Source organism: Orbicella franksi, chromosome 10, assembly GCF_964199315.1.
Source record: "Orbicella franksi chromosome 10, jaOrbFran1.1, whole genome shotgun sequence".
NCBI lineage: Eukaryota > Metazoa > Cnidaria > Anthozoa > Scleractinia > Merulinidae > Orbicella > Orbicella franksi.
Window position 1 is genome coordinate 5,618,761 of NC_138154.1, and position 16,981 is coordinate 5,635,741.

Sequence of the window (16,981 nt, forward strand, 5' to 3'; positions counted from 1 at the left end):
ACGAGAGGAACTTCTGTGAATGTGCAGACCTGTAATTGTTGCGATTATGTGAGGTTAGTAAAATTTGTGGTCTTTCAAAATGTCGAAAGATTTAGAAGCTATCAAGAAAAAGAGAAAATTCCTGAGAAAATCTGTCACAGACACGTTGAAGTTAATCGATGAAGCCCTGTCACAACAAGATAATTATGCACGAGTTCAAGTGTTGAAAGGTAATGTCGCAAGTAAGTGGAGTGACTTGCAGGAAGTGCAAGCCACGATGTGCACAATGTTAGAGGATGAAGAGATCGAGGCGGAATGTGAGAGCCATAATGAATACGAAGCGCGTGTAATTGAAAGCATGGCCAAAATGACAAGTTATTTGGCAAGTAAACAAGTTCCCGAAGTACAATTGTTAGGAAGCAATCCACCCGTATCCCAGTCATCCCCTCAAGTACAAGTTAAGCTACCCAAGATTAATCTACCAACCTTTGACGGAAATGTTTTGAGCTGGCAACCCTATTATCAGTCGATAAAAGTTTCAGTGGTTGACAATCCGTCGTTGGCAGATGTCCAAAAATTAGAGTACTTGATGAGATCGCTAAAGGGTTCGGCTGCTGAAGCGGTGAAAGGTTTTGCAGTGGTGCAAGCGAATTACAAGCCAGTTTTGGAAATCTTGAAGGAAAGATTCGGGCATGCAAGGTTAATACTTGATGCACATGTAAGATCCTTGATCCATTTGCCACGTTTGAGCTCTGATGATGCAACCTCCATGCGTAAATTCTACGATGAAGTGATAGGTCACGTTCGCTCTGTTGAGTCCTTTGGTGAAAAGTTTAATTCTGAAACTTTGGCTCCAGTTCTTGTGCCTCTAATAGTTGACAAGCTGCCAAAAAAAGTTGTGGAAAAATGGGAATTGGAGCTTAATGAGGAGAAAGCTAAACAGGACTGTGTGGAAGTGAAAATACTGTTTACTTTCTTGGAGCAATTGATAAGAGCTAAAGAGTCTTCACAGCCTCCTTCTCTTGATTCCAAAGCTCCGGCAAAGGAAAATCTTGGAAATCGTGAAAACCGTTTCAAGTTTAACCGGTCACAAAAATTATCCACCTCTGCATTATGTGCGGCAACGCAAGAGGGCAAGTGTGTCATTTGCTACAAAAACCATGGTTTGAAGTCATGTGTCACTTTCTGTCATTACCTGTGAAAGAAAGATTCAGAAAAGCAACGTCTAAAGGCCTGTGTTTCCGATGCCTTGAACCTGGTCATAGAGCCGAAGTGTGCCAGAAACCTCCATGCAAGCATTGCCAAGGTAGACATCACAGTCTCCTGCATCAGGATTCAGCTCGTCCTCCCTTGGAAGAAGTCAAGGTGGAATCAGCCCCGGAATTACTACCCTCATCGTCAGGTCCTGCTTTGCCATCCTCAGTTGTGGCAAATTCTGTTGCAGTGAGCTCAGGTGGAGAAGTGATCCTGCAGACCATACCAGCTATTTTGTGTGGATCAAATGGGTGTTCAAAAGTTGTGAGATGTTTCTTTGATCCTGGTTCTCAAACGTCGTTTGTTCGGCAGAGTGTAATTGATGAGCTTGGTCTTGATGGGAAGAGTGTCAAAATTGCTGTTTCTGGATTTGGTGGAGAGGCCACCAAGAGCACTTTGCGGAAGAGAACTGCGTTTACTGTGGCACCTATTGACAAATCTGGACAGCCTCAATGTATTGAGGCACTTACTACACCAGTAATATGCCGGCCAGCTGAAGCTGTGGATATTCATCCAACAAGATGGTGTCACCTTCGAAACATAGCATTTCCTGAAGAATTCCCTAGAGAGGAACAAGAGATTGATGTGCTTATTGGCTTGGATTTCTATTATTCCTTTGTGACAAGAGACATTGTAAGAGGGGGTTCCCGTGAGCCAGTTGCAGTTCGCACAACTTTGGGTTGGGTCTTCTGTGGGCCAACAGGTGGTCATGGCCAAGAATGCACTGTGTCTATGAATGTTCAAATTAGTGTTGAAGAACAATTGAATGAAACACTTCAAAAGTTCTGGGATTTGGAGTCCATTGGTGTCAGACTTGCTGAAAGTTCAATTTCTACTACTCATGCAGAAGATGTGGTCTTGAAGAAGTTTAAAGAGACACTAACATACAATGATGGTCGCTATGAAGTATCCTTACCATGGAAGGAAGATTGCATTTCATTGAAAGATAATTACCGGCAAGCGGAAAGTAGGTTGTACAATCTAGAAAAGAAGCTGCTCCATGAGCCAGTGAAAGCTGCATCGTACAGAGAAGCGATTAACAAGTATGTTGAGAACGGTGTTGCTGAAGAAGTACCTTGTGATGAGATTACACCAACAGATGGGCGTCCGGTGTTCTATCTCCCTCATCATGCGATCATCAGGGAAGACAAGCAGACAACCAAGACAAGAGTTGTGTTTGATGCATCAGCGAAAGATAGCAATGGTGTCTCTCTGAACAGCTGCTTAGAGCCAGGCCCAGCATTACAGCCAGATTTGGTCGGAATTCTTCTGCGTTTTCGAAAGAATTATGTTGGTATCATGGGTGACATAGAGAAGATGTTCTTGCAGATTCGGTTAAAAGAAGAAGACAGAGATTCACACCGGTATCTGTGGAGAGATTTGGACCCCAAGGCCACACCTAAGATTTACAGAATGACAAGGGTCACATTTGGAGTTGTTTCCAGTCCGTTTCTTGCCATTGGCACTATTCAAGAGCATGTGAAAAGGTGTAAAGAAACATTCCCTGTTGCATCAAATGAAATCTTCAGGAACACTTATGTTGATGACTTTGCTTCAGGGAGAGACAATGTGCAGGAAACGCTGAAATTACAGCGAAGTGCTACTGAGCTTATGCAGAAAGCTGCCTTTAATTTGACAAAATGGTCAAGCAATTCATCTGAGCTTATGGAGGCCATACCAGAGAGGGACAGAGCAGCAGTTAGTCTTGTCAGCCTGGAAAGTGATCTAGCAGAAGCACATCCAATCACAAAAGCATTAGGATTAAAGTGGAATACACTTACTGACAACCTTGTCTTTACAATTGATGTGGACATTGTTAAGTCGAGATCAAAGACAGTGTACACTAAAAGAAAGGTGGCGTCTTTAGCAGCAAAGATATTTGATCCGATTGGTCTAATCGCACCCTTTTCAGTGAGGTCAAAATTAATTCTTCAAAGCTTGTGGACCAAGGGTGTTGGATGGGATGAGGAAATTCCCATGGAAGTCTCATCGAAATGGAATCAGTGGGTTCAAGAGATTTCTGAACTTGGACACCTTCAAATTTCTAGATGTTACACTGATTTGCCATTAGGTCAGAACCCCAAAGTAGAGCTACACGCATTTGGTGATGCGTCGGAAGTTGCTTATGCCTCTGCAGTTTATCTGAGAGTTGTTTGTGAAGATGGAAGGGTATCTACCAGTCTTGTGATGTCCAAGACCCGAGTGGCTCCTGTAAGGAAGATTACCCTACCGCGCTTAGAGTTGATGGCTGCTGTAATTACTGCTAGACTTTGCACCTATGTCAAAGGTGCAATAGATTGTCCCATTAGCCGCATTGTTTGTTGGACAGACAATTCTTCAACGTTACACTGGATTAGAGGAGCAGCCTCACAGTGGAAACCATTTTTTGCTAATCGTGTTATTGAAATTCAGTCGTTGCTGGATCCCAGTGTTTGGAGGTATTGTCCAGGACCGCAGAACCCAGCTGATCTACCTACCCGAGGTTTATCTGCAAGTCAGTTACGAGAGAGTCATTTGTGGTGGAAAGGACCCTCTTGGTTGCAAGAGTCCGAAGAAGATTGGCCCGAGGATTTAAGGTCAAAACCCTCCAGTGAAATTGTTAACCCAGAGAGGAAGAGTAAAGCTAGTGTCAGTTGTGTTGTGCAACCCAAAGAGCCGTTTATTGACTTCACAAGATTCAGCAAGTATAGTCGCTTGCTAAGAACTGTTGCTTGGATCAGAAGATTCGTTAGCAACTCAAGAGTGAAAGAAGAGGAAAGAATTGACAGCCCTTTAACTGGTTTAGAGATACAAAATGCAGAAGAATGGTTGATATCTCATGTACAAGAAGCAGGTTTTCCTGAAGAAATTGTGTCATGTAAACAGCATGGTCCAGTGAAGGACAGCAACCTTGCCAATTTAAACCCGTTTATGTGTCGGACTAGTCATTTTCTTCGTGTTGGAGGAAGAATTCACAAGTCACTGTTGCCAGAAGAGGAGAAACATCCTATTATCCTGCCTTCTAACCATCCTGTTGTTAAGTTGTTAATTGATGATATTCACAGCCGTGAACTACATGCTGGAGTTGAACACACTTTGTCACTTTTGCGACAGAGATTTTGGGTGATCAAGGGACGATCGACCGTCTGTCAGACACTAAGGAACTGTCTAATTTGTCGCCATTACCAAACAAAACCCTTTGGTCAGCAGATGGCACCACTTCCTGAAGACAGAATTAAGCCTGCACCACCGTTCACTAACGTGGGTCTAGACTTTGCTGGTCCTTTGTATTTGAAAGACAGTGGTGAAAAAGTCTATATCTGTTTATTTACATGTGCAGTTACCCGTGCAATACACTTGGAGTTGGTATGTGATATGACAACTGAGCGATTTCTCCTTGCTCTTAGACGGATGATTGCAAGAAGAGGAATGTGCAGCATTATTTGGTCAGATAATGCAAAAACTTTTAAGGCTGCTAACAAGGAGCTACAGCGATGTTGGAGAGTATTGGAATCAGACCAGACCCAAAGTGCTTTGTCTGAAAAGAAAATTCAGTGGAAGTTCATTGTGGAAAAAGCCCCATGGTGGGGTGGCTTTTATGAACGTCTTGTAAAGAGTGTCAAGACGCCACTGAAGAAACTATTTGCCAAAGCAATGTTGGATGCCGAGCAGTTAACTACTATTTTAGCTGAAATTGAAGCACAGCTGAACAGTCGTCCTCTTACTTACCTTGGTGCAGACCCTGATGACTACAGTGTGATTACCCCTGCACAGATTTTGATTGGCAGGAATCTTCAAGCGTGTCCGACTAAAGACACTCATGTTTCAAAACAGACCTCAAGAGCCCTCACCAAACGTTTTCAGTATCACCAGAAGCTTGTAAATGGATTTTGGAAGCGTTGGCATGCAGAGTACCTAAAATCCCTGACACCTCTCAAGAAATGGTACAAGATTGGTCGTGAAATCTGCAAAGGTGACTTGGTCCTAGTAAGTGAGGATCGCGTAGCTCAGGGTCAGTGGTCACGTGCACGAGTGGAAGACACCCACACAGGCCGTGACGGTCTTGTCCGGTCCATTACCCTGCGGACCTCATCTGGAAGTCTTACCCGTCGTCCAGTACAGCGGTTACACCTGTTTGAAAGCTCTGATGCTGACTTAGCTGCTGAACTTAATTGAACTTTATGAGACCTTGTTGAACATTTTGGTTGAACTCTATTGAACTTGGTTGACAAGTTACATGTAGTGATGCACTCCCTGCATCGGGTGGGAGGATGTTCCGAACTGAAATTTTGTGTTCATTTTGTGTAAGGCGCGTTGCCTATTTACCGAGTGGAGACTAGGTCCGAGTGATGACATGTTGTAAACGAAAAAACGTGAGCTGGACGTTTGGGTCGAAGAGCAGATGAATATTGTTATAAATGTTGTTGCGTTTATGGAATAAATCGTTCATTTTCAGTCACTAAATCTGCCCCGACCTTGTAAAAATAAATTGGAAGTCCATATTGTGATATTATTAAGGAATAGAGTTATTTGTCATTAACCTGTGGAATGCAGTTTTTTGTATTACAGTTTCTGAGTGTAATTCCTATGTTGTCTTTTGTGTTTTCTCAATTATTACACTTTGTTTCTCTTCTCTCACGGCGAGTTTCTGAATGGCGGTTCCCGGTGACTTTGGTTGCTTCTGCATAGTCGTTCCAGCGTTCCAACAAAGTAAGACCATTCTTCATCTCGATCTTGTGGCAGAGACTGTTGGGTGCTGGACCTTTTCTCCTTTTGCCGTGGCAGCAGGATGTGGTGCGGCAACGGCCATGGTGTGAGTGTCGCTCAAATGGACGGAGATTAGAACAGCAGCCAGGGCGTCCTCAACATCAGCTATTTCGTACTCACAATCACAAGATGGGCATTTATGCTTTGGCATTGTTGTTGTCCAGGAGAGGGTCTGTGGAAGCTGAGAGTTTACTTTTGGCAGAGAGACACTACATGTTGTGAAAGCAAGATGGCGGGCAGTTTATTGTCTTTCCTGAACAACGAAACTGGACTTCTTGTCGCTGAGGTTCCCTTGTTTTCTCTGTAGACTTATCTTCACTTTTCTATCATAGATAAGAGTCCATCCATTTTGCTAGTACAACGGCTTAATTAGTTCAGCTCAGAACAGTTCGCATGTACACGGAATAATAGAAAAGTGAAATGAAACAAAAGACAACAAATGTGGCCTGACTAGTGCCAGGTCCCTAACTTGAGTACACTAGTGCCAGGCAGGGCTTGACTGATTTTGCTCTACCAAACATGTTATGTTTAGCATGGACAATTACTGTTTATACTCCTTGTAATAAATTCAACCAACAAATTGAATGCAATGTAATAGAATGCACGTGAAACAACAAAACAATCTTGAATTTTTTATTTGTAACTAACACTATAAATGTCCTATTACTAATGTCTAATCCTGTGATATAACAATTTTTGATTTAATGGTGAAAATGCTTCAGTTGTATTATGTGGTATAATTAATCTCTGCGAGATAGTGGTGATGGTTGATTTATGTGGTAAATTGTCTTATTGAAAATTGTGTTCTAAGCATGTAATTTTATGAAAGCATAAATTGTATTATTAAAAATTTTGTTGTAAGGATGCAATGAATGAATGAATGAATGAAAGAAATGAATGAAAGACTTTATTAAAGTGTCAATAGTATTTAGCTTAAATAAAATTATTGGGGACACTATTTACAATATTATGAAAGCATAATAATTATTGAGTATACAGTTTGTCATCCTTATCATGAATGTTATCAGTGGGTGATTAAGGTAAGGTAAGGTAAAATTGTTATCTTCATTCATTTGAAACTCACAAAAGTTGACTGGTGAATTATCAAGTTGCACAGATGCATCAGACTTCTTACTTCTCTTGGCTGTGTTTGCAATTGCCTTCTTTCTTTTTATACTTCTTGTAAAATGAACTTTTTTTCCTTCTCTTCTCTTTTTTTTCTGACTGTGCACAACTTTAGTGCCTGACAGTGATGGAGTATCACTGATTTTAGCATCATTAGTATTCTCTAGCTCTACCATAAGGGAGCTTTTGCAAATGACTTGCATGTAACTTTTGGCGTTGCATTAGGTTTCATGTCCATACAGGTATTGTAATTTGCCCATTTTTCTAGAGTGCAGTTTGAAATTTCATCTTGTTCACACTGGCTCTCCATCCCTCTCAGCTCATAAATTGTGAAAACCACCCTTTATAAACTTGTCACAATGAAGAAAAATTTGCAAAATAAAACTAGTATGCCTATCTGCAGTGAATGCGAAAGGGGTCAAGAGTTAAACCAGACGATTATTTGTTGTGCATTTGTACAGCCTCCTTTCCAGCAGTTGTAGCATGTTACACAATGCTTTGAAACCCATGTTGCGTTCTAGTAATTGCATGAGAAAGAGGTTGCTAGGGCTACAAATGTTTCTTTCATCTAGTTTCCAGGGTCTAATTGCTTAAAAGTGGGTTAACTTGACTGCACAAAACCATTAACCCTGGGTTAGTGCGCTAACCGTGCTTTGATTAACCGGACTAAGAACTCAGTACAAGAAAAACACAGGTTAATTTTCAACAATATAATTTAGAACTGAACTAGTTCTAGGTTTAGACAGGAAGGTATGACGAACCCACAAATGCTGTGATAGTTGACACTGGCTGAATGAAAAGGAGTCTGGAATGGTTGTATGAGGTGATTTGAATAAAAGAAATGCATAAAGATGTAAATGAAGATAATAAGTTAAAGTTCAACACAACTGTCAGAATCAACTTTACTTTAAAACAAACCTTTCAGCATCAACATGTGTACAAACCAGAACAATCCTAACAAAGATAACATTACAACTATTGTAACAGAACTGTATATAAGTGAGGGCCATTAGAAATATGGGTAGTCTCCCTACCTTCTAATTGTCCGGTCATATAAAATGAATAACAACAACAGCAACATGTAAACTGAAGATGTAAACCAGAAGGCTATGTTAAGTAATAGTATATTGGTAGACTGAAAAGTCGTTGCTGATGCGTGACACTTGGTTAAAAATGAGTGAAGCAATACTGGATGTATAAATATTGGAAAGCGTCAAAAATGTTCATGAAAACACAGACGTTTCGGGTATATGACCCTTCTTCAGTGTTAAAAAACCATTAAAAAACCGTTAAAATACACAGTAGATTTGTAACTATGTTAGATGGGCGTGCGCATGTAGAAAAATTGTGCGTGCATTGTTTAAATGTAGCTGAAGTTTATGTTTAGTCCATGCGACTGCACTGTTCCTAGCTGAAAAATCAGCTTCATCTCCTGTTGTTTTCGCTGGATGTTGGTGCCACTACACAAACGCATACCACACACCTGGACATCTGTGATACTGTGGCCCGTAGAGTTGAAATGTTGGGCCACAGGAAATCCAGGAGTGTTCTTGCGTATGCTTCGCAAATGCTCACCAAATTGACTTCTGAGGCTTCGACCGGTTTCACCGATGTAGAGATGGGAGCATCTGCGGCAGGATATGCAATACACGAGATTTTCCGACATACATGTAAAATGTTCTCGGATGGTAAAGGTGCATTTAGGACCTGGTATCACGGTGAGAGGATTGATGTACTCACAGGTGTTGCAACGAGAGCATTGACATGCACATGACCCAGGCTGCTCAGACGAGGAGTTGCTGGTGGAGCGTACCAACATGTTTCGTAGGTTGAGGTTGCGTTTGTATGCCACAAAAGGTGCTCGTGGGAAGATGTCACACGTTTGCAGATCCGTTGATAGAATGCGAAAGTTCTGAATTAGATACTGTTTAATTTGGGTGTTAAAGGGGTGGTATGTGAGGACCACAGGCACTCTATCAACTGTTTTTTCACCATGTTCGGACCCGCTCAGAGTGTCTGGACGACGGATGGTTGTTACCCTACGCAGATCATGCTCTAGGGAAGTAGACGGATAACCACGCTGTAAAAAATGTAGTCATGTCCCAAGATTTAACCAGGAAGTCATCGTCGTCAGAGCAAAGTCGACGCAGGCGGAGGAACTGTTTTTTAAGGGATAGCATGCTTGCAGTGGTCAGGATGAAAAGAGAAATGGAGGTAGTTGTGAGTATCTGTTTCCTTGTAGAAGACAGAGGTTTGAATCTTATCATCAGAAATGCGTAGGTTGATGTCCAGGAAGGGTAGTTCCGTGTCAGTAATACTGGATGTAAATTGAAGTGCTGGGTGGAAGTTAGAAATGAAGTCAATGAAGGCTTCGAGTTCCTCTCTCCGGCATGACGCTGCTCCAACAATGTCATCGATGTACCTTTTGTGCAGCTGAGGTATGAATCCGGTGTACTGCTTGCGAATTTGTTCTACATGTCCAACGAACAAGCAGGCATAGTTTGACCCCATTTTGCTTCCCATTGCAACTCCACCAAGTTGACGATAGTATTCATTGTTGAAAGAGAATGAATTTAAGGTTAGCACCAGCTCGGCTAGTCTTGTGAGGGTGGATGTTGAAAGTTCTTTGACATCGCGCTTGTCAAGGAAGTAGGCCAGCGCTTGCAGTCCAGGGTTGTTAGGAATAACCGTGTATAGTGATTTGACGTCCATAGTAAACAGAAAGTGATGATCTGGTGAAGCGGTGTCAAATCTGAACGAATCGAAAATGTGGAGTGCATGGTTAGTGCATTGCAGAGGCACTAGACAAATGATTCTTTGGGGTTAAAGGTCATAATCAGTGATTGCAACTGAAACTAATGGTTTGTACATGATGGTGAAAAGTGTAATAAACATTGGCAAGTTAAGATCTGCATTGTTTCAATGTTTTGTTCAGTGTAATGGAGACAATGGACAATTCAGGAGATTGCTAGAACGCGGTTGTTGTGACTGTAGGTTATGGTTGCATTCACACTTAGAAGCATCTCTGTCAGGTCTTTTTCTGTCAGCTGGCTAAACTCTTTGTCTTGACCTGACTGTTGTTTGTAAATTGCATACAGCACTGAAAGTTTGTCATCAAAGATGGTCAGTGTTACGTCTTCTTGATCAGCTGTGACAAACAGTGCTGGGGTCAATGAATGTGATTAAACATGGCTGCTTAAATTATCTCAAAATATGTGATCTGGTAAACCTTTTATGAAATTGAGCAGAATTTCAACAATAAACGCTGTTCCATTCCCACCCCTTCATATGCTCGAGGATAGAGTGCTACATCCAGCAACATGTGAAGGATAAGGATAAGGATAAGGATAAGGACACTTTATTTAAAGTGGCAATATACTTAGCCATATGGCTAGTTTAAAGCATGTTTTTCTCAATCCGTTTGAGATTGAACAAATGTCATGTTCAAACTTTTCACAGTTGCAGTATGCGCTGTCATAATGATCATGGACAAAGCATTTTTCTGACACCAAAGAAATGAAAATTCTTTGGTGATAATTCCCTTGCCTTGTGGTGGGAAATATGCATTTGCGGCGGTCACTATTAATCATTAGAAAACTTCACCAATTATCAAAGTTCTTACCTTGTAATAGGTAGCAGTTTGTGTTCTGAAAAGGAAAGAAATTTGGTCCAAAATCCAACAAACATGCATAAGCTGCCATTTTGTGTTGTCTAAACTGTGTCTTGCTTGTTTACTCAAACATTCAAATCACAAAATAAGATTTCCTTTTGTGAAACATTCAGGCAAAACTATGCAAAAACTTTGTCGGAGCCTTTTAATATGCTTTCATGCCTTAATGGTTAAATTTTAGTCTGTGAGCTGTAATGTGAGCAATATTTGCTCACATTACATCTGTTTATGAGAAGACAATGCGTTATTGAAGGAAATTTGCCAGCCTGTATAGTCATACATCATTGACCATTGTGGTTCGTTTGTGGCCGCAGATTAATGCCTGTTTTAGTCAAATATTTGAGCAAAGTATGTTTGTTAATATGAGTGTGGATGAAGAGAGTCTCTTTGTGATTTAAAGAACCTTTGATTCTTTCGGTAACACTTGTGCACAATTTGTGACTTTGAATTGCAAAATTATTTTAGCATCAGTTACTGAACATGGAAAACAACAGTTGGGTTTAGATAAAAATATGTGGCCCCAGTATGTTACTGATGTGCATACAAACCCAGGATAACTGAATTGTGTCACCTGTAATACTTGTACCACTCAGCCTGTTTTGAACAATGTATCAAACTCTAAATTCCTGTTTATTGAATTTCCTCCGGGGTTGATGAAGGACATAAATGTCTCTGAGCTGTTTGAGATCACCGGAGCTCAGTACAAACTGAGAGGTGTTGTGCCATGCAATAATAACCACTTTACTTGTGCTGTTGAAAATCATTGTATATGGACTTATTTTGATGACCTTTGTTGCCGACGCAGCGAAGGAGCCTGAAGTTACTGAGTGAAGTCAGCAGATATAATTGGCAAGGGAAGCGAGCCTCAAACATCTATCACGATCCGTTGAGGTGTACCCACAAATGCAACCACAATGCCTTGCACGCTGTGTTTCTTGCCATGTGTTCTTCTCTTCTGGACTTGAAGTAAGTTCAGCTTTCACGTGAAAATGTTTGATGAAAAAGTAGTTTGCAGGCTCCTCACCTAAAGAAAGTTGGAAAGCCTGGATGTTAAAAATTTGTCATGAAAGAAATGTCATGTTTTTGTGGCTGTTTTAGGAGATAAACTACTTCAAGGTAATCAATCTCTTTGAACATTTGCGTTAGCATCAACAAATATACTCCCTTTGAACACTTCCCTTCGCATCCATGAATGTACTCAAGAACTGTTAAAGCACGAGATCGCAGATTCAAGTCTGTCCTTCATAAAGCAGTTATTGTGGACTTTCTACACAGTGGTGCCTGGGAACTGCTAACAAACAGATGTTTCTCCAGGTTTTTGTAGGGCCCCCCCGTCATCTGCACACTTCACTGCCAGGTTGCAGACATCTTTCAAGAATTGGCAACAGAGTTGCACGATGTTGACTTGCCACCACTTCGTAGTAACCTTTAGCAGGCCTTGTGGCTGTTGAAATCATGCCAAAGACCTACAAGTCGGGAGCTTGCCTTCTTCTGTTATACTAATTGAGTTAATGATTGTTGATCAATGAAACTATTTGTCAAAGAATTCAACCGAAATTCAACAAAGCAATGGTATCATAACAAATTAGAAGCATTTAGTATACTTACCTTTGCTTTGTGATTGAATTTGCTCTCATCCCACTTGACGACAGCTGTTCCCCTAAATGGAATGAAAGGATTTCTCTCAATGTCCATGGATCATACATCCTCCAAACTCCGGAAAATAGTACAGACCAAGTTATTGTTTATAGACATCATAGCCATCGATTTACGACTCTGGTCCATTGAACAGAAGTAAATCAGTGTCAGTAGTTCCCCCAGAGGGATTTTTGGCCACTTTGTAAAAAACCTGTTGGTTCCTACCCTGCACTTTTTCTTGTAAGTGCTGCATCTCCTAAAGGAGTAGAACCAGTGTCGAAATAAAAATGTTTGTTGGAAGTGCTTTTGAGGCTGTGGCTTGTGCAGTAGGCAATGTTACCAGGTTGTTTTCAAGAAACCGCTATGTAGCGATTAACTGTAGAACTTCCTGGGATCAGCCCTTGGGTGTTTCCTGTGAGATTCGTGATGGACTTTCTTTTTGGTTGAACAATATCAATGCTATCAATGGTAAGGTTATGTTGAAGAAATAGCTTTGAAGAAATTGGTAACTTGAAGTCTTCTTCCAAGAGACTAGTTTGCCTTTTGGGAGGAATGCCAGCAGACAATAACTGAGACAAGGAAATCCTATTAGTTGTGTTCGGATTTTAGTCATGACAGACAGATAAAACTGATACACATTTCAAGTAATAAAAATTAATATTCTAAACCATGTTTCCATGATATGTATTGTTACATGTAGTGTAAGGAGAAAATTAATATATTGGTCATTATCTGGGATTAAAATTAAAATTGTAAATAATTATGTATATTTTGCATATTGTGCATATTTAGGCCTAAATAAAGTAGCTCTTATGGTTTCATACATTTTTTAAAAAATGAGGGGTGTTGTGTAAATATGGAACCTTTCCACACAGCCGTCATTCCAAAATACCAGAAAATGAATAATCTTCTAGTTACTTTAGTGGAGAATCCTCAGTTGTGTGTTTACATTTTGAGCAGCAACTCTTATAGCCAGTGTTATTTCACAAACGAGCAATCAGCGATGGTGCAATGATGGACATTCTAGACTGAGAAATTTCAATCAACTACAGGTTACATATTTCGTCGAAAGGGTTACTAGAGTCAAATATTCAAAGAAATCCTTCCTTCACAGCTCCACATTTCTTAATTGTGGAAAGCATTTGTATACAACCTTCCATGTCTGTTTGTCACCCATTGAGGTGTAAAAGGAGGCTTCCTTCATTCAGTCATCCTTATTGAGAGTGTCCTGTTAATGGCTTCTGGGAATAGCCGATCTTCTTTCCTTTAGCCAAACTACAATCATGGACAAATTGTGTTGGAAAATGCCAAAATCATGAAATCATAATCATAATACCTACAGAATGAGTGTCAACAACCCCATTCCCCCATTCAATGTTGGAAAAAGGTAAAATACAAACTTGTGTTAGATGAAAGTGTTTTGTTAACATTGCTCAGGGGTGGGGAGGGGCAAAATGTGTATAGAATGATTTTTTTCCAACCCTTGTGACCAAGGTTGTAGCTTTCTTTTAAATTGCCTTCCAGTTGGGTTTGACTGGAGTCACTTTTGCTAGAGTCATCATGGAGATCTGTATGGTGGTCTGGGACTGCCATAACAAAATAACCCATTGTCTTAACAAATTTCTTGTAAATTTATGTTTTATTTGCATTTTTGGTTGTATTCTTTGTTTCTTTTAATGTCATTTTGTTTTGTCTCGCAAACATATTAATTTAAAATCAAAAGTAATTAAATCAAGAAATTAATTTAAATCAAAAAAAAATATCTCAAGGAATAAAATAAAACAAAATGTTTTAAAAAATGAAAGTTATTTCAAACGTAACCAAATTAGCTGTGAAATAAATTTAAAAACTAATTTGAAAAAATAGTTTGAAAAAAGGCATTGTAAACTTAACTAAAAGCAAAATTGTCCGTGGCCTATCGTTGCCATAGGAAATGAAAGCAAAATAGTTGATCATGGCCTGTCATTGCCATAGCAGGAAAAAAAAGCTGGGGGGTCTAAAGTTGGTATATGAAACTTTTATCTTGATGGTAATTGTCATACTGTAGATGCCACCAAGAGGAATGAGCAAGACGGTGCAAGAGGAAGATACACCAGCTGACATTTTCAGGAGGGGAGAGGAATGCAGAAAAATGTGTCCATTATGCAGAAAACTACAGTGGCTCACAAGTATTACAGCAAAAGTATCAATTTAATACTACACAATTAAAAAAATAGCGTCAACATTAACTTAGTTTACTGTCTTAAGTTTAAGGTGGGCAAACTTATTTTTAAACCAACCAAAGTAAAGATCTGGTAACCACTCCAAAGGTTTGAATGCCACAGCAAAAACTTGTAAATGCTGCAGCAAAAGTTTGTGAATGCCAAGGCAAAAAGTTGTGAATGCCACGGCAAAAGTATGCGAACACCACAGCAAAAGTTTGTGAACTTCACGGCAAAAGTTTGTGAATGCCATGGCAAAAGTTTGTGAAAGCCAAGGCAAAAGTTTGTGAACGCCATGGCAAAAGTTTGTGAAAGCCACAGCAAAAAGTTGTGAAAATTGAAAAAAGCCACAGCAGAAGTGACAACACTTGTGTCAGTTTGGCCCCAAGAGAGACCCTAGGAACAAGGTTTGGTCCAAACACACAAAATGGCAGACGGAGATAGCAAAGAGGTTGCGATTCGCAATTATTTTAACAAAGCTTTACTTATGATGAAATACTTGCTTTTTGGGATAAATACCATGGTGTTGGAATGAGTATAGCTCTGCTGAAAAGGTGCTTGAAACAATACAGTTTGAAAAGAAGAAATGTGGAATACGATGTGAGTTCAGTTCAAGACAAGATCAGAAGTTTATTAGATGGACCTGACTGCATGGGAGGCTACAGGCATGTTTGGCACACCCTCAAGATGCAAGGTGTTGGTGTTCCATGCTATACTGTCGAAGCCTCACTTAGAGAATTGGATCCTGAAGGAACAGAGAAAAGAAGGGCACACTGCCTTCGTAGAAGGGCTTACTGGTACAATGGGCCAAATGATACATCACACTGCCATGGCTATGACAAACTCAAACCTTTCAGTTTTCCAATTCACGCCTGCATCAATGGATGGAGCAGAAAGGTATTATGATTGTATGTAACGCAATCAAACAACTGGCCTCATAATATTGCGACCTATTATCTTGATGCTGTTGAACACCGAGCTGGATGTCCTCAGAAACTGATTACAGACTTGGGGACTGAGAATGTTTTAATGGCTTCGATACACAGTTATTTTCCAGTTGATTTAAACAGTCATCATTGCATTACATCACCCAGAAATCAGAGATCAGAGGCATGGTGGTCCTACTTCAGAGGAAGCAGAACAAACTAGTGGATAAATTTCTTTAAAGATTTGGAACACCAAGGAACTTTTAATCCAGCTAGTGAACTAGAATCAGAGTGCTTGTGGTTCTGTTTTGCACAGTTACTGCAGGAAGATATTGAGCAGCTAAAAGAGCATTGGAACACACATTAAATTCAAAAGTCGAGACATGATACCATGTCTGGATGACCAGATTCCTTATGCTATTTACCTGAGATTCATGGTGGGACTACTAACTTGGTAGCACATGTTCCCGATGACGAGCTACAGTATGCCAGAGTGCAGTTAGTAGAACAAGCTTAAAGAAATGACTATCAAGAGTATTTCCAGTATGTTACTACCACTTGTGACTTACAGAGGCCTCACAGAGCAGGTTTAGAGTTATACAACACATTATTGGACTGTACAGTCAATGGCTCTTAAATGATTTACTCACTAAACACCGGCAAGTGTGATAACCTGGAGATGAAAGGGTCTCTGCTCATGGGTAAAGGGACATAAGAGATCATTCTTTATGGGGTATATTGTAGGGAGGAAAGGCTGGTGAAATATTTGATAGATGTGGTATATATGATGTAAGATACCCTGCTCCCTATATGTGACACTAAATTTTTGATATGACCCCCTCCCCAAAAAATGATAAACTATAAATATTAAAACTTCTATCAAGCTCAAAGGAAAAAAATATCAGCTAAAATCTGCCAAAACATGTTTTTTAAATTCTAAATTGTTTTTTAAACTAGTTGGAACTTTGCTCCTGTTCAGACCGCAAGGTTTAAGTGACAATAATAAATGCTGGTACTGTACATTGATTAACTGTTTATTGGTGGGATGTGATAGTGAGGTAATGTGTATTTGCAACAAAATAGTTGGTAGAGTTGCATTCATGCTATTTGGTGCATGACAAAGCAGGAGGTCCAGGGGCATGCTCTCCCATGCATTCTGGTAGAAATTTTGCACTACACTACATAATTCGACACTTGGAAGTTATTATTTTGAGTGCCTCCCCCCTTACACAGCAAATGTTTCTGATGCCGTCACCCCTTGCAGCCATATTTTTTTGGCATGCCTCACCACCTCATAAAAAAATGAATGGTCCCAAAGAAAATGTTATTTTGTAATCTTTCTTAGTAAACCTTAAAATGTTTATTAATAAACTTTGGAAAAATAAGAAGGACAAAATAAAATGGACTAGTATGTACCAAGACCTTTCCACGGGGGTCTTACG

General features: G+C 40.1%; 3 protein-coding genes across 3 annotated transcripts in view; 2 read left to right on the top strand and 1 right to left on the bottom strand.

The window, feature by feature from the left end:
- Nucleotides 1-16,981, top strand: part of LOC145501088 (uncharacterized) — a 461,598-nt gene that overhangs the window by 14,067 nt on the left and 430,550 nt on the right. The gene's annotated exons all lie outside the window — the stretch shown is intronic.
- Nucleotides 80-5,388, top strand: LOC145501501 (uncharacterized). The gene is made up of 2 exons (XM_081480966.1): nucleotides 80-1,116; nucleotides 1,245-5,388. Exons 1-2 carry the CDS (start codon nucleotides 80-82, stop codon nucleotides 5,386-5,388), a joined length of 5,181 nt encoding a protein of 1,726 aa, XP_081337092.1.
- Nucleotides 9,271-9,816, bottom strand: LOC145501502 (uncharacterized). Its single transcript, XM_081480967.1, has one exon. The coding sequence runs from the start codon at nucleotides 9,814-9,816 to the stop codon at nucleotides 9,271-9,273; it is 546 nt and encodes a 181-aa protein (XP_081337093.1).

Excerpts from the sequence above, each read along its gene's own strand:
- LOC145501501 (XM_081480966.1), top strand. The coding sequence starts at position 80 with ATGTCGAAAGATTTAGAAGCTATCAAGAAAAAGAGAAAATTCCTGAGA. Across the intron at positions 1,117-1,244 it reads GCGGCAACGCAAGAGGGCAA|AGCCGAAGTGTGCCAGAAAC; the intron begins GTGTGTCATTTG and ends ACCTGGTCATAG.
- LOC145501502 (XM_081480967.1), bottom strand. The coding sequence starts at position 9,816 with ATGGACGTCAAATCACTATACACGGTTATTCCTAACAACCCTGGACTG.